Here is an 18,375-nt window from a genome sequence, read left to right as displayed (position 1 = left end):
ATTATTTTTTGTATTTTTTTAGAGATAGGGTTTCAACATGTTGGCCAGGCTGGTCTCGAACTCCTGACCTCATAATCTGCTTGCTTCTGCCTCCCAAAGTGCTGGGATTATAGGTATGAGCCACTGTGCCTGGTCCATTTCCCTTCTTTAGGGAAACTCTCTGACCAGTCTAGGTTCCTTTGTATATCTCTTTTCAGAACTACTCACAATTATAAATTTAAAATTTGTGTTTGTTCCATGTCTGTCTCTCCCACTAGTTCTCTTGTATGTTCCAAGAGAACAGAAACATTTGTTAATAACTGTATTCCCAGTGTCTGGCACATACCACCAGCTCAATTTGTTGGTTGAATGAATAATGGATTGCCTCACATGTGCTATGGTGTTAGAATTATATTGGGCTCAGCATCAGAGGTATTTTTCCTGTGGGTGTTACTGCATTTCTAGTCTGGTGACCTGTAAAATTCAGAGAGGTTTTCTTTTTTTTTTTTTTTGAGAGGGAGTCTTGACAGAGTACAGTGGTGCAATCTCAGCTCACTGCAACCTGCGCCAGAGACCGCTTTTTAAAGCAGCAGCTCACACTTCAGGATGCAATCTTTGTCTTTTTTTTTTTTTTTTTTTGAGACAGGGTCTTAACTGTGTCACCCAGCCTAGAGTGCAGTGGTGTGATCATGGCTCATTGCAGCCTGAACCTCCTGAGCCCAGGTGATCCTCCCATCTCAGCCTTTCAAGTAGCTGGGACTACAAGCACGCACCACTATACTCAGCTAATTTTTTGTATTTTTTTGTGGTGATGGGATTTCTCTATGTTCGCTGGGTTCAAGTGATCCACCTTCCTTGGCCTCCCAAAGTGCTGGGACTATAGACGCATGCTATTGCATCCAGCCCACCTTTGTTTTAGTTAGAAAAATTTAATTAAAAACCACTTCTGTAAGCTAGGTGCAGTAATTTGTGCCTAAAGTAATCCCAATGTTGAGGGGATTAAGCTGAAGTGGCAGGCTGACTTAAGGCCAGGAGTTTGAGACCAGCTGGGATAAACAGTGAGAACTCATCTCTAAACAAACAAATACATGAAACAAAACCAACAACAATCCACTACTTTGAAGAAAGGAAGTCTAGTGGAGTTGCTTAGTTTAAAAACTGGTTAAGTGCTTGAAAAGATGAATGGAAACAAACTGGAATATGAACAATATTTTTCAATTTACCTCATCTACGGCCGGGCGTGGTGGCTCACGCCTGTAATCCAAGCACTTTGGAGGCCAAGGCGGGTGGATCACCTGAGGTCGGGAGTTCAAGCCAGCCTGACCAACATGGTGAAACCTCGTCTTTATAAAAAAAATAAATAAATAAAAAATAAAAATTACCTCATCTACTTCTCCAGTTTAGGTTCCATCATTTTCTACCTGAATCATTGTACCCTTCCTCCCCAACTCTTTAATCGTTCTATCCCATACAATTTGTCTTCATTGCATTTATTGTTTTCTGGATATGTGAGACAAAGTAGCAAACAAAGCCATGTTTGCTCATTCTATTTACCAGCAGAATTTCACAAACTCTCTTGCCGGCAGAATTTCACAGGCTGTGACTGCGTAGAGCCCTCCAGAATAACCTGAAGACAATAAGCAGGATGGGTACAAGTTCCCGTGTCTGAATCACCGTTTTTTTGGAAAAGATAAATCCAATGATCCTAGACTTTGCCTCTTCCTGTAAATAAGATGACTGACAGGATTAATGACTATGCCTCCATAATCTGTAAGATGTACCCTTCCACTGAAACCTTTATGAGATTTTGCTCTAGTGTAACTCGAGTTCATTTAAAAATTTTTTATTAGAGACAAGGTCTTGCTGTCACCAGGCTAGAGTGCAGTGGCACTATCATAGCTCACTGTAACCTCAAATTCAGGGGTTCCAGCAATCCTTCCACCTCAGCCACCTCTGTAGCTAGGACCACAGGCATGTTCTACCAGCCTTGTTTGTTTTGTTTTTTTCTTTTTTTAAAAAAATTTATTTTCCAGCCTTGTTTTTTAATGTGTGTGGGGACAGTCTTGATATGTGACACAGGCTGGTTGTCAACACCTGGCCTCAAGCAATCCTTCTGCCTCAGCCTTCCTAAGCACTGGGATTGAAGGCCCAAGCCACCACTCCAGCCTTTCTGAGCACGTGATGTAATTTCCAAGCACATGCAGAGCCACCACCACCTGTATATAAGCTGTGGGCTGAAACACTGCTTTGGGGCAGTCTAACAAACTCTGTGACTCTTCCAGGTGGCAGTCCTCAGTAAGAATTCTGAAGAAAGCCAACCTCAATTATTTAAAAGCCTGATTTTCTTTAGTTGACATATTTTACTGTTTCTTCCCATTAGAATGCACGCTCCACAAAGACAAGGCTGAAAATTTTTTGTTGTTTTGACAGTGTCTCACTGTGTCACTCAGGCTGGAGTGCAGTGGTGCAATAACAGCTCACCGCAGCCCGACCTCCTGGTCTCAGGCAATCCTCCTGCCTCAGCCTCCTGAGTAGCTGGGACCATATGCACGCACCACCACGCCTGGGTAATTTTAAAAAATAATTTTGTAGAGACAGTGTTCTTACCATATTGCCCAGGCTGGTCTCAAATTCTCAGCCTCAAGTAATCCTCCCAGCCTCCCAAAGTACTAGGATTCTAGTAGGTGTGAGCTACCACGCCCGGCCTAAGGCGAGTTTTGTTTTGTTCATGGTTGTATTCCTTGCATCTGGAACTCAGGGAGGCCTCCAAAACCTTGAAGAAATAGTAACCATCAACACACCTCCCAGCTTTAAGTCTTTCTCCATTCATTCATTCATATATATAAATATTTGTTTGTTTGTTTTCTCTATTCTTTTTATGGGCTAGGATCTGTTATCCCATGGTGTCAGTATACTGCATCTTATAATTTCGGCTGCTTTTCGGTTTTCGTTTATGTTTGTATTTCCGTCACATTTACATTGCTCACCGAAGACGCAAGCGGCAAAAACTGGGAAATAAGACTTGAAGGCAGCAGACGCTGAAGCTGCTCAATAAAAATTGGCCGAATTTAACAGCAGGCTAGAGGAGCTTAAAAAACGTTTTTGCACAGAAGAGTGAGCACATTCACACTGGTCTTTTTAGAATTTTCTTAGGCTTTGAGGGTGAAAACCCACCGGGGTCGGGCAGGCAACAGGGTAGAGAGGAGCCAATACTATTTGCGGCGCTCGGGACCAGCGTCCCTCCTGCGGGGTAGTAAAAGACTTCCGGCGTTCGGCTTTCGGCTTTTTTACGTGCTGAGTCACAGCCGAAGGCTCGCCTCAGGTCTGAGGGGCAGGGTGCCCAAAATATGACACGAATGGGAAAATTTAAAAATTCTAGAATTAATATTCTCTACTCGTTTGTCGGTTTTCTCATTAGGGGAATATTTTTCTCTGAGACGCGGAGCACTAACTCTGCGATCGCCACAATCCACTTCCCCGGTACGTCACAAACGCTGCGCAGCCGCCCAGGCGTCCTTCTCCCGTCGTCCTCCGCCTCTTCTCCCTCGCCCCTCCCACTTTGGGTTTCGAAACGCTCGCTGGCTGTTCCGAGAATCAGTCCGGGTCACTTTAGTCCCTCTCCATTCCTCATTGGTTGCCTGCGTGCGCGTGACTATTTTCTTGCTTCATGATTGGCTAAAATCAGTAGCGTCATCGGCGGCCAGGAGGGCGGAGGGATGAGGGAAGTTGGCGTGAGAGAGACCGGGTTGGGGGAGGGGTTCAGGCCTGTTCTCAGCGGCGGCTGCAGCACCAGCGCCGGCCGCCACCGCCTCTGGAACGTGGAGGAGGTAGGTCCTGGGAAGCGGGATGTCCATCGCTCCAGCGTGGTGGTGAATGCTGAGGAGAGTCACGGTTGCTGCAGTCTGTGCCACCCGGAGGAAGTTGTGTGAGGCCGGGCGGGAGCTCGCGGCACTTTGGGGAATCGAAGAACGGGGTCGGTGCGAAGACTCTGCTGCTGCCAGACCCTTTCCCATTCTGGCCATGCCTGGAAGGAACAAGGCGAAGTCTACCTGCAGCTGCCCTGACCTGCAGCCCAATGGACAAGATCTGGGCGAAAACAGCCGGGTTGCCCGTCTAGGAGCGGATGAATCTGAGGAAGAGGGACGGAGGGGGTCACTCAGTAATGCCGGGGACCCTGAGATCGTCAAGTCTCCCAGCGACCCCAAGCAATACCGGTGAGGGAGGAGGCTTGCACTGGGGAGAACAGTGTGCAGGCCTCTCTGTCGGTGCCGCTGTCACTTCTTGTCTCCATGTCTCCCAATGGAGCAACAGGGCACACTTTCCACCCCAAATGCTTCCTTGGGTGGAGGTGACAAGCGTGGTTAAGGGCTTCCCTGTGGTGTCAGCTGGGCAAGTGGGAAATCTTGGGTTCCAGGATGTCAGAATGGCAGAAGCTTTTCGAGCCATTTGAATACAGTCACTAAAGCAAGAATGGAGGTTTCTTTGAGGAACGCAGCCTGAATGGTGAGGGAGTCTTGGTATTATGTTGCCAGGAAAGGTTGATGGAGTTGGGTACTTTAATTTTGGAGGACAGGCTATCTAAGGGGCATATTATCACTATCCAAAATATTTGAGGGACCCTTAAGTAATGGAGAGGTGAAACTCGTGGACCAAAGTTACCAGAGGATAGTGTGGCTTTAGTAAAGTAACTTTGCATCCTATTTGACCTATGTTGAAGTGGCTTGTTTCCGTGGGTAGTTCTCCGTTACCAAAATGATTGGGCGACCTCTTCCAGGAATGTATTAGAGAGGACTTGGGTCTCAGTTGGTGAGGTATAAGGTTTCTTCTAATCTTGAAATTCTCTGCTTTTGGTTTGTTCAGGAGTCCTCTAACCATTTCTAATAATTGGTGATTCAGAACCCACCTGAACATTTTCCTTCAGAGGTACTTATTTCATGGAATATCGTGACTATGATGTATCGTGTGTGTGTGTGTGTGTGTGTGTGTGTGTGTGTGTGTGTGTTTAAATAAGAGTCTGGGTCTTGTGGTGTTGCCCAGGCTAATTTCAAACTCCTGGGCTTAGGCAATCCTCCTGCCATGGCCTCCCACAGTACTGGGATTATAGGCGTGAGCCGCTGTGCCCGGCCTGGACTTTGATGTATTTTAAATAGAGTTCATATTGTCCAACAACTTCGTTGAACAGGTTGAGGAAATTGAGACCCAGAGACTTTGCTTCTTGCTCAGAATCACACAGCTAAATAATAACAGAACTGGCATGATGACCCTTCCTGATACCAAATCCAGTGCATCATTTGCTGATTTTAATTTTTTTTATTTTTTGAGAAGGAGGTTGTCTCTGTCATAGGCTGTAGTGCAGTGGCGTGATTTTAGCTCTTTTAATCTTCGCCTCCCGATTTCAGGCGATTCTCCTGCCTCAGCCCTCTGAGTAGCTGGGACTAAAGGTGCATACCACCATGCCCAGCTAGTTTTTGTATTTTTAATAGAGATGGGGTTTCACCATGTTGTCCAGGATGGTCTCGATCTCCTGACCTCGTGATCCGCTCAGCTCGGCCTCCCAAAGTGCTGGCATTACAGGCGTGAGCCACCACACCCGGCCCATTTGCTGATTTTTTTTTCACAAAGTTCTTGCTCATGTGAGTTGAAAGCTGAAGAAGAATTCTAGCTCTAAATTTGTTATAAGCCCCTATAGCATTAGAGCAAGAAAGAACCTTAGAGATAATCTTTTCCACTTTTCACCACCCGGCTTTGACAGATGACCAAAACTGAGGTCTAGAAAGAAGTGTCTTAGCCTCAAGTTTAGGATCAGCCTAATTTCTCCTTTTACTTCAAGTCTAGATAATATTTTCCCCAGGCTGCTGGGGTCAAGAGATCTTTATAAATGAGCTGAATTTTCTCTTATTAAAGATGTGGTTGTACAGGTTGAGTATTCCTAATCCAAAAATCCAAAACTCTCAGAAATCTGAAACTTCACGAGTGCCAACATACCACAAGTGAAAAATTCCACACATGACACCTTTGCTTTTTGATCGTTGGTTTAACGTACACAAACTTTGTTTCATGCACAAAATTATTAAAAAATTGAATAAAGTTATCTTCAAGTTTTGTGTATAAGGTATATATGAAACATAAATGATTTTTGTATTCATACTGGGTCCCATCCCCAAGATACCTTATTATGTATACACAAATATTCCAAAATTAAAAAAAATCCAATATTTGAACCACTTTTGGTCCCAAGTGTTTCAGTGGATACTCAACCTGTATTGGCAATGTATAAACGAGCAGATTGAAAACTTGATAAAAGGTGCTTAGTTTTTGTCTTCCAGATCAGACGTTCAATAATAGTTTCAGGGTTTTTTTTCTGCCTATATAAAGTTATATAGTAACTAATGTTTATGGAATAGACAGTATGTTTCAGCTGCTATTGTAACTGTTTTACTTTTTGGTTTTTTTTTTTTTGTTTTTTTTTTATAGAGACCAGTTGGCCAGGCTGGTCTTGATCTCCTAACCTGGTGATCCACCTGCCTCAGCCTCCCAAAGTGCTGGGATTACAGGTGTGAGCCACTGCGCCTGTTCTGTTGTAATTGTTTTAGATACGTTATTTCACTTACCTCATTTTTGGTAAATTTATTTAATAAATATCTATTAAGTCCTATGTGCCAGGCATCAAGCTAGATTAAATATTTTCTGAAACTTGGTCAAATATAATGTAATAAATAACATGTTAGTCTGGGTGAATATGCAAAAATGATTAAGCCAATCCCTGCCTTCAGGGAGCTTACAATAGTAGAGAGGGATGCAGACACATAAAAAAATAAAATTAAAGGCTGTTGTGGTGGCTCACGCGTGTAATCCCAGCACATGAGGGGCCCAGCTGGGAGGATCACTTGAGCCCAGGAGTTTGAGACCAGCCTGGGCAACATAGTGAGGCCCTATCTCTACACACAAAAAATTAGCTGGGTGTGGTGGTGTGTGCCTGTAGTTCCAGTTACTTGGGAAGCTGAGGTAGGAAGATCCCTTATCCTAGGGAGTTGAGGCTGCAGTGAGCCCTGATCGTGCCACTGCATTCCAGCCTGGGTAGCAGTGAGACACTGTCTCAAAAATAAAATTAGGGCACTAAAGTTTTATAGAAGCCATAATGGAAGTATGTCCTAGATATACGGAGGGATGAAATAAATTGGTAAATTCCGCCTGGGGAGAAAGGAAAGCCTTCAAAGAGGAGATAATGCTTGCTTAAGAGTTGTTCTTTGAATCAGTTGTTGGGTTTTGTCTTTATATGGCTTTTGCCAAGTCATTGTCCTTAGAGTCTCACTTATTTTAAAAACGAAGGGAATTGATTAGAACAATTGTGTTTTTCAATAACCCTCCCCTTTCAAAAGAGCAGTTCTTCCATATTACCTGTTTTATGTACTGGAGTTTCAATTAGACTTTTAAATAAAAGATTTTATTAGTTTAAAATAAAGGTGGAAAACCTCAGGACTAGGTGATTTTTAAAGTCTTATCCAACTTAAATTCTGTGAATTTTTGTAACCAGAAACATACTTATGAGGCATCTATAGCCCAGAAAGCTGAATTATTTTTCCAGATTCTGCTGTGATATTCTCTCTGTGTGAAGTCTTTCTAGGCAGAGCTAATTCTTCCTTCCGTAGTATTTCAGTAGATTTTGTACATGATCCATTACAGTACATAGCATCATATTCTATATCTTTTGAATAAGCCTCAGAAGAGGACCTATTTAAAGGAATATTGTGGTGAAATAATACCTTGAAGGATTTACCAGTCTGCATTTATTAGTAGCCTGCAGAATTTTACTTCAGCATATGTATAATTTCTGTTCAGCTTTTTTGAAATGTTGGGCATATCTCTAGGACATCTATTATGCTTTTTTAGGGATCTGTATTAAATGCTTACCAAATGTTGATTCCCTTCCCTTCTGGAAGGATTAAGAGACTTCAGGTTAGGAACTGATATTCAATTTTTTTTTGAGATGGAGTTTCGCTCTTGTTGCCCAGACTGGAGTGCAATGGCATGATCTCGGCTCACTGAAAACTCTGCCTCCCAGGTTCAAGTGATTCTTCTGCCTTAGCCTCCCAAGTCTGGGATTATAGGCATGTGCCACCACGCCCAGCTAATTTTGTATTTTTAGTAGAGAGGAGGTTTCTCCATGTTGGTTAGTCTGATCTTGAACTCCTGACCTCAGGTGATCCCCTTGCCGCCATCTCCCAAAGTGCTGGGATTACAGGCATGAGCCACCGTGTCTGGCTGATACTCAAATTTTTATTGGTGTTGAGTGGAAAGTCTAGATGGACAGTATTAGTAGTGGTGTATTCTATTTATTTTTTATTTTTGAGACAGGGTCTCACTCTGTAACCCAGGCTGGAATGCAGTGGGCATGATCATGGCTCACTGCAGCCTTGACCTCCCAGGCTCAGGTGATCCTTCCAGCTAGGCTCCCCAGTAGCTGGGACTACAGGCACATGCCACCATGCCCAGCTAATTTTTTGAAGACATGGAGTTTCACCATGTTGCCTAGGCTGGTCTCCAACTCCTGACCTCAGGTGATCTGCCCACCTTGGCCTCCCAAAGTGCTGGGATTTACAGGCACAGGTGAGCCACTGCACCTGGCCTGGCTGTGGTGCATTCTGAATAGTAAATTATTTTAACAATGAAGAACACTTAATGTTAGGTAGTTTGGATTGACTTAAACAAATGTGAAACACTTTCCATGTTTAACCTGCTTGTAAAAAGCTGTGGAGGAGGAAAGAACAAATGAAAAAGTATATAAACTTCTTCTTTTTTTTTTTTTAAGGATTAAAAAAATTTTTTGAGACAGGGTTTCATCACCCAGGCTAGAGTACTTGGTGGCATCACAACCTGCCCCACCACGTCTGGCTAATTTTTAATTTTTTTTTTTTTTTGAGACAGGATCTGGCTCTGTCGCCAGGCTGGAGTGCAGTGGCACAATACTCTGCTCACTGTAACCTCTGCCTCCCGGGGTCAGGCAATTCTCCTGCCTTAGCCTCCCAAGTAGCTTGGATTACAGGTGCGCACCACTACACCCAGCAAATTTTTGTGTTTTTATTGGAGACAGAGTCTCACCATGTTGGTTAGGATGGTCTCAAACTCTGACCTCATGATCCGCCCACCTCAGCCTCCCTAAGTGCTGGGATTACAGGCATGAACCACCGCCCCTGGCCTATGTCCAGCTAATCTTTTGTAGAGATGGGGCTCTCGCCAAGTTGTCCAGGCTGGTCTCGAACTCCTGACCTCAAGGGATCTGCCCACGTCCGCCTCTCGATGTTCTGAGATTACATGTGTGAGCTACCATACAAATGAAAAGACATATACACTTCTGAAGGGCAAGCCTTCTAATTTAAATTCCGGTTAGACTGTTACAAGTGAGGAGATGGTTATCTTAATAAATTTACACGCCAGGTGCAGTGGCTCACCCCTGTAATCTGAGAACTTTGGGAGGCGGAGGAGGGTGGATCACCTGAGGTCAGGAGTTCAAGACCAGCCTGGCCAACATGGTGAAACCTTGTCTCTACTAAAAATACAAAAATTAGCCGGTTGTAGTGGCAGGCACTTGTAATCCAAACTCGGGAGGTTGAGGCAGGGGAATTGCTTGAATTCGGGAGGCAGAGATTGCAGTTCGCTGAGATTGTGCCACTGCACTCCAGCCTGGGCAACAGAGCAAGACTCTGCCTTAAAATAAATAAAATAACATTTCATAGAAAATAATGGGTGGGTGTATGCTGAATAAGGTACAGGCTATTTCTGAATATTATGTTGTTTACTTTTGTATGCTGTTGAACAGGAGGAGGATCACAGTTCAAGTGAGCAGAACAGTTGCATTGAGAACATTAACATTTCTTGGCTTCCTGAATAGTTTGCTAGTGAAGTGGCTCACTCCTGAGCAGAAGCCTTTTGTTCACTTAGGCATCACATATACTCACCAGAAGCCTTATGCAAATCTAAGGTATCAGAAGAAAACTATAAATCAGAAAACAAGATAACTTTTTTTTTTAATTGGATGGGAATAAGATAGGTTTCTTTGTTAATAGTTACAAAGAAAACTCCTGGAACAGTAAATGCTTCATTCAGTATGTGAGCCAGTAATTTCATTTGTGTGTGTTTCATTTCACATACACACAGACACACAAATATTGCTGAAATGATCACAAAATCTCACAGCTACAGAAGAAATCATTATGACTTCCATGTATAAATTCCAGGATGTTGACAACAATTCCTTAGCCTGATACAAATGAACAAATGAATCCAAATCTCTTTTTTTTTCACTTCCACTCATCTTGTAAAGTAGAGATAACCTAGGTATTACTTCATGAGATTCAAATTCATTTAACAAAGTAAGGGCTTTTAAGGATGAAATATGTTAAATTTTATGAATACTAGTATAAACTTTAATAAACATAGCTTTTGTCTCTTACTATTCCTTGGACTGATTTCTTTATTTTGTTTTGTTTCTGAGACAGTCTGGCTCTGTCACCCAGGATAGAGTGCAGTGGTATGATCTCAACTCACTGTAGCCTCTGCCTCCCAGGTGCAAGCCATCCTCTCCACCTTGGCCTCCTAAGTAGCTGGGACTACAGATACATGCCATTATGCCCAGCTAAGTTTTGTAATTTTTTTGGTAAAGGTTGGGTTTTGCTTTGTTCCCCAGGCTGGTCTCAAACTCCTGAGCTCAAGCAATCAACCCACCATAGCCTCCCAAAGTGCTGGGAGTACTGGCATGAGCCACCACACTGGGCCTGAATGATTTCTTCAATGTGAGCTGATGGGCTGGTAAGAATAGAAAGAATATATGTCATTTCTAACTAAAATGTGTGTATTTGTGTGTTTTAGGAAAATAAGATTTAGCATTAAAAAGCTCTCTGTTTTTATGGCTGGGTATGGTGGCTCACACCTGTAATCCCGACACTTTGGGAGGCTGAGGTGGGCGGATCACCTGAGGTCGGGAATTGGAGACCCACCTGGCCAACATGGTGAAACCCTGTCTCTACTAAAATACAAAAATTAGCCGGGCATGGTGGTGGGCGCCTGGAATCCCATCTACGGGGGAGGCTGAGGCAGGAGAATTGCTTGAACTGGGGAGGCAGAGGTTGCAGTGAGCCGAGATTGTACCCAATGCACTCCAGCCTGGTCATCAGAGCCAGACTCTGTCTCAAAAAAACACCACCCTCTTTTTAAAGAACTGATGGTAAAACCTCTTTTCCTTTTAAGGAGCTTATGATGTGCAGTGGGAGAGTCAGGGAGCTCTCCTCTCAGAGGAGAGTTTCAGATACTGAAACTGAAATGCATTAAATATAATAGGTGCTAGAATAGGAATATGTAAAGTATGACTTTTTGTTTTGTCATTTGTGTTTCTAGTTTGCTATCTACTGGTCATGTGACCTTTAGCAAGTTAACTAATGTCCCTAAGACTAAGGATCCTCATAAGGACATAATAGAAGAGCAACTCATAGACAATTGAAATTGAAAAGGAGCAGTCTGGAGGCAGGTGATAGTGACTTTTTTTTTTTTTAATGAACCAGTGGAGGAGAATGCTTTTTTTTTTCCTTCAAATTTTATTTATTTATTTATTATTATTTTTTTAAAGACGGGGTTTCACCATGTTGGTCAGGCTGGTCTTGAACTCCCGACCTCAGGTGATCCACCCGTTTTGGCCTCCAAAGTGCTTGGATTACAGGCGTGAGCCACCGCACCCGGCCGGAGAATGCTTTAAGCAAGGTGTGATGATAGATAAAACTGAGAGGTCAAGTAGTACAGGAACTAAATAGTCTTTTAGAGATTCAAGAAATTATTACTGGCGAAAGCATTTCAAAGGAATGATATGGAGGCAGAAACCAAATTGTAGTGAGTTAAGAACGAATAGACAGTGAGAAATTTTATTATTTATTTATTGAGATGGAGTCTTGCTCTGTTACGCAGGCTGGAGTGCAGTGGCCTGATCCAGCTCACTACAACCACTACCTCCCAAGTTCAAGTGATTCTTGTGTCTCAGCCTCCCGAGTAGCCAGGCTTACAGGCATGTGCTACTATGCCCAGCTAATTTTTGTATTTTTAATAAAGAGGGGGTTTTATCATATTGGCCAGGCTGGTTTTGAACTCCTGACCTCAAGTGATCTGCCTGTCTCCGCCTCCCAAAGTGCTGGGATTACAGGCGTGAGCCACCACACTCAGCCAAGAGTGAGAAATTTTAAATGGTGAGGTACACACTGTTTGGTTTTAAAGGAGAAGGAATGAGAGGAGATTTTAGGATAAAAACAGCAAATTGTAGCAAACGAGTGTTTTCTCAAGATGAATAAGAGGTGAGCATGTCTTGCTTGAGAAAAAAAAGAATCAGTAGAGAAGTTGAAGATAGACAGTAATAGATTACTAGATCCTTAGATGGTTGTGAGGTGATAGGATTAATCTTTTTTTGAGATGGAGTTTTGCTCTTGTTGCCCAGGCTGGAGTGTAATGGTGAGATCTTGGCTCACTGCAACCTCCGCCTCTTGGGTTCAAGTGATTCTCCTGCCTCAGCCTCCTGAGTAGCTGGGATTACAGGCATGTGCCACTATGCCTGGGTAATTTTTTTTTTGTATTTTTAGTAGAGATGAGGTTTCTCCCTGTTGGTCAGGCTGGTCTCGAACTCCTGACCTCAGGTGATCCACCTGCCTTGGCCTCCAAAAGTGCTGGGATTACAAGTGTGAGCCACCGTGCCTGGCGGGATTAATCTTAAGAATATACACAGAGAGACTCGTTTTAGATGAGAAAATATCTCCTCTTAAAGTGAAGGAAGTTGTAATGAGTGTGCATGCAGGCAGTGAAAACACGAAAGGGTGACTTTTCTCCCCTTTTTTGTAAAGGAGTCATTGAAATGTACTTAGGTGGTCCTCTGGGAAACTGTAGGGGAAGTAGTGGGAAGCATAGGGGAAACCTTGAGTGCGAAGGTTTGAAATAGCTAATGTAGAAAATGGGTGAAGTGTATACGTGGTAAATACTAAGATAATTTGTGGGTTCTTGAGCATGAAAATGGCATAAGTAAAGCAGTATTTTAAGATTAAACCAGTAGTTTAAATCCATAGGATGTGGCAGACTGGTTTAAGTCAGTTATAATTGTGTGTTGAATAGTGTGCACTAACACAAATTGAAAGACTGTCTCAGACTGGTACCAGTCTTTCTGTAGCTGAAGTGTTCTTCAGTTTTCTTTTTGCTTTCTACTTAATTAACTTTAAATATTTGCTAGGCTAAATGCCCATGAGTATGTATACCATGTCTGTTTTATTCACTCAGTGTCCAGTACGTTTTAGGTTCTCAAATGATATTTGTAGAATGTATGAATGTATGAGTACTTACATGCCAGGCATTTTCACAGAATTCATGGGGATATTTTGCTAGAAATTTCTTAGATTAAAATTGTATTCTGAAGCTGGGCACAGATGCCTGTAATCCCAGCTACTTGGAAGGCTGAGGTGGGAGAGCCCAGGAGTTCAAAACCAGCCTGGACAATAAAATGAAACCCCTCCATCTCTTAAAAAAAAATTTTTTAAAGCATATTTTGGCCAGGTTTTTTTTTTTTTTTTTTTTTGGCAGCAATTGATTTTCACAAAAAAATATGACAGGTTACAAAAGTACAAATAATGCAGATAGTACAAGTGCATATGTTGATATTGTATATTTTATGTGGAAGCTTGTGCTTGGCATAGTAAACACTCAGATGTTAGCTATTACTGTTTTTATATGTTTACAGTTATTGGATAAAGCTGTGAATAAAGCTTTCTTTGTAGCATTTTTTGTAGTAGTACAAACTTGGTACAACTTTGTTTTCCATTGGTTGAATAAAAATTAAATTATTATATAGTTCTACAATGAAAATACATAGCTATAAAAAAAGGTAATTGTTTTATATATTGAAATAGATCTCTGATTTATTGTTGAATGAAAACTAGCGGCAAAACAAAGTGTGTAATTCCATTTTTAAAAGGAGAAAACCCATAAAAACTTTACTGTTAAATGTTTACCTATAGTTTTTATCATATTCATATATATATATACAGAAATGATTAGGAATGGTATTCAGCAAGCTTATTTCTCTGGGGAAAGGAAGGAGGGATTTGACTTTTATTTTTTAGTAATTACAAGAAGATAAGTGTTAAATAACAATAAACAAGTATTACGTGGTCATCATAGGGAAGGAACTTGAGAAAAAAAAGAAAATTTAAGAATTTCTGACTGGGTGCACTGGTTCGTGCCTGTAATTCTAGTACCTTGGGAAGTCAAGGCAGGAGGATCGTTCAAGATCTGGAGTTTGAGGCCAGCCTCGGCAACAAATCAAGACCCTACCTCTACAAAAAGTTAAAAAATTAGCTAGGCTTGGTGGTGTGTACCCTCAGTCCCAGCTACTTGGGAGGCTGAGGTGGGAGGATGGCTTGAACCCAGGATTTGAGGTTGTAGTGAGCCATGATCGCACCACTACATTCCAGTGTGGGTAACAAAGTGGGACCCTATCTCAAAACAAGAGAATTCTCCATGATTATTCTCCATATAATATTCTCACAATTATTGTACCCTGCATTGACCACTGGTAGCATTTTAAATAATTTCTATGCCTTATTTTATTTTTCTTATTTTTTGAGATGGTAGCTCACTCTGTCTCCCAGGATGCAGTGCAGTGGTGTGATCTTGGGTCACTGCAGCCTCCACTTCCCAGTGATCCTCCCACTTCAGCCTCCTGAGTAGCTGGGACCACAGGCATGTGCCATCACACCTGACCAATTTTTGTAGAGATGGCGTTTCACCATGTTGCCTAGGCTGGTCTCAAACTCCAGGATCCTGAACTCAAGTGGTCCAAAGTGCTGGGATTACAGGCATGAACCACTGCGCCCAGCCAGACAGTACCGTTATTACATGATAGATTTAAGTGCTGTTCTATGAAAATAAATACATGACTGAGCTGGTACTAAGCAGTAATTAGAGTATAAATGGATTGTATTCTCTCATTTCATTCCTTCTAAACAAACTCCTCATAATGGCAGATAATGTCCAAGGCCTTCTTATTTTCATTCTTAACATTCCATCTTCGTCTTCTGTTGTGCTATTTTGTGCTCCTTTTCTTGGCACATGTTTTCTTTGATCATGTTTGCCTTTTGAATTCATGTATGAGTATCTCCTCTGTGAATCCTTTCTCTTTTCCTTCAATAGTCCCTTCCCACTTGCAGTTAGTGATTCTTGTATGGCCCTCTAGCAGTGTTTTTTCCAAACAATTTCCTATTTTAGTAGTTGCTACTTGTCTTTCTACTCTGTTATGCTGACATTTTTGAAGGGAGGGAATTTGTCTCTTTGAGTCTTTGCATGCCTTCTCTTCTATTACTAATAAATGAATAGTCAGTACTCCTAAGACCTGTCTGTCCTCTCCAATTGTGCATGGATCCCATCTCCTCACACCTTTTATGTTCTACTAATTATTCTAGCAATTGTTCTCCTTCCATCCTGCATCATTAGTTTGTCCTTTACTAGATCATCCCCAGGAGCATACAAATACGCTGTAATTCTATCCATCTTCAGGAGAAAAAAATGTCTTTATTCTGTATCCCCTTGGAGCTATGTCCTTCTAGCTATTCAGTTTCTCTCTTAACTTTGGAGCAAAACTTGTTGCAGTTTGCAATTTGTCTATTCCCATTATTTCTTTTATTTCTTTAATTTACTTTAATTAAATTTATTCACCTGGGTGCAGGTGTGCTAAGAACGAAAAGGGCGTTAGCCTAGTCCCATTATTTCTTAAGCTTACTCATAGTAGACTTCTGCCACTGGTGGTACACTGAAATAGCTAAGTTCAAAGTTCAAGATCACCAATATATTTACATTGGTCAATTCTCAAATTGTTTTACTCCACCTATCAGCATCATATTGCATAGTTCACCATTCTTTCCTTCTTGAAATGCTTTCATCAGTTGACTTTCAAGTCACCACTGTTTTTTTTTTGTTTTGTTTTTTTGTTTTTTTTTTGAGACGGAGTCTTGCTCTGTTGCCAAGCTGGAGTGTAGTGGTGCAATCTCGGCTCACTGCAACCTCCGCCTCCTGGGTTCAAGCGATTCTTCCGCCTCAACCTGCTGAGTAGCTGCGACTACAGGCGCGTGCCACCACACCTGGCTAATTTTTGTATTTTTAGTAGAGACGGGATTTCATCATGGTGAGGATGGTCTCGATCTCTTGACCTCGTGATCCACCGGCCTCGGCCTCCCAAAGTGCTGAGATTACAGGCATGAGCCACCGTGCCCGGCACCATTGTTCTTAGTTCTCTTCCTGCTTATTCACAGGTCTCTTCTTATTTCTCTGACTTCTAAATTTTGGATTGTCTAGGGCTCAATTTTCAGACTTCTCATCTACCCTTACTCCCTATGCTGTCCAGTCCCATGACTTTAAATATCAGCCTGTATAAAATAAATTTTGTTTTCCTACCTCCATGTTCTTTCTTTTTTTTTTTTTCCGTGGTGCTTATTTTCATTTGACATATATTTACTTGTGCATTGTCTTTCTCCTGCACTGGAATGTTTCGTCACAAGGGCAAGGAGTTAGTGTTGTTTACTGCTTATGTCTCCAGTGGCTAGAATAGTGCCTGTTTTTTATTTTATTTTATTTTATTTTATTTTATTTTTGAGTCGGGGTCTCGCTATGTTGCCCAGGCTGGAGTGCAGTGGCTGTTCACAGGCGCCATCCCACTACTGATCAGCATGGGAGTTTTGACCTGCTCCGTTTCTGACCTGGGCGGGTTCGTGCCTCCTTAGGCAAGCTGGTGGTTCCCTGCTCCAGGGAGGCCACCATATTGATGCCGAACTTAGTGCGGACACCCGATTGGCATAGTGCACTACAGTTCGGAGCTCCTGGGCTCAAGCAGTCCTTCCACCCCAGCCTCCCTAGTAGCTGGAACTACAGGCACATGCCACCATGCTGGGCTAGAATAGTGCCTGTTTTAAAGTCTTGCTTTCATTTCTGTCTTCTACCTTTTCTCCTTTGGCTTAATTGTTACATAAGGATATACTTTTCAGTCTGCTTTTGTTTGTTTGTTTTGTCCCTTTATTCTTGTTTTTGTTTGGATCAAAACATAATGTGTAGGCTGGGCACAGTGGCTCATCCTGCCTGTAATCTCAGGGCTTTGGTAGGCTGAGGCAGGAGTATCCCTTGAGCTTAGGAGTTTTAGGTTATAGCGAGCTATGATTGCATCATTATGCTGTAGCCTGAGTGACAGACTGAGACCCCGTCTTTAAGTATATCTGTGACATGTTATATAGAAAACATATATGTATATGTAAGACATATATATGGAAACAAAACCTTATAGATACAGTTGAAGCCCCTCTTTATATCGCCTCTTCCTATTACCTTCTCTAACTATTATCTAAATTTTGTGTAGCTGCCATACCATTTCTATCTATAGTTTTATACTTTCATTAAACACACTTTTAAAGTAGTATATATCATTGTTTTTGCATGTTTTAAAGCATTACAGAAATAGAATAGTATCACAGATGTCTCATAACCTTTTTTTGGTTTAACATTGCTTTTGAGATTTATTCACGTCAGTAAGTGTAATAGTAGTTATTTGTGTTAACTAATGTTTAATATTTTGTTGTACGAATACGTTATTACTATCTCTTTTCCTATTGTCATTTGGTTACAGTTTTCTGTTATATTTTGTTTTATGACTATGCCACAATTTATCTTTTCTCTTTTTGTTTTTCATTTAAGCTGTTTCTAGTGTTTCAGAGGACTATATATGGTTCCCTGTGCATACGTTTTAGAATTTATCTAGGGCACATACCTATAAGTTAAATGACTGGGCATACTCATTTTTAACTTCACTATATATTGCTAAATGGGTTGTGCTCTTTCACATTGACACTAATAGAACATGAGAGTTACTGCTTCATGTTCTTACATTCTTAGCAGTTATTGATATTGTTAGTTTTTTTCTTTTATTTTTTTTAAGACAGGGTCTCATTCTGTTTCCCAGGCTGGAGTGCGGTGATGTAGTCATAGCTTACTGCACCCTAGAAGCCCAGGGCTCAAGTGTCCCTCCTGCCTCAGCCTCTGGAATAGCTGGGACTGCCACCACACACAGCTAATTTTTAAAAATTTTTCAAGAGATGGGGACCCAGGATGGTGTCAAACTCTTGGCCTCAAGCAGTCTTCCCACCTTGGCCACCCAAATTGCTGAGCTTACAGGCGTGAGCGTGCTTGGCTGATATTGTTAGGGTTTTAAAGAAATTGTTGATCTGTGGAAAATTGTTATTTCTTGCTTTTTTTAAAAAAAAAAAAAGCTAGTCAAGTGAAGCAGTGGGAATGGAGAAGGCATCAATTAGTTGTGAATACCACTGTACTCAGATCAGCCTA

The 18,375-nt window shown here is 41.8% G+C and overlaps 1 protein-coding gene across 4 annotated transcripts in view; it reads left to right on the top strand.

Annotated features, from left to right (window-relative positions):
• Positions 1-3,694: 3,694 nt before the first annotated feature.
• Positions 3,695-18,375, top strand: part of NRDC (nardilysin convertase) — a 110,226-nt gene continuing 95,545 nt past the window's right edge. Inside the window, exon 1 of one of the 4 annotated variants that reach the window (XM_003921562.4) lies at positions 3,695-4,193. In XM_003921562.4, coding sequence (XP_003921611.1) covers positions 3,853-4,193 — 341 coding nt within the window. In that variant the 5' untranslated portion in view covers positions 3,695-3,852. Of the gene's footprint in view, positions 4,194-10,663; positions 10,786-18,375 lie in introns of those variants that run through there. The other 3 variants (XM_010349122.3, XM_003921561.4, XM_074380809.1) reach the window with 3 other exon arrangements.

Source organism: Saimiri boliviensis, chromosome 11 (assembly GCF_048565385.1).
Source record: "Saimiri boliviensis isolate mSaiBol1 chromosome 11, mSaiBol1.pri, whole genome shotgun sequence".
Classification (NCBI taxonomy): domain Eukaryota; kingdom Metazoa; phylum Chordata; class Mammalia; order Primates; family Cebidae; genus Saimiri; species Saimiri boliviensis.
Note: the sequence above shows the minus strand (reverse complement) of the source record. Positions and strands in the feature narration are given on the sequence as shown.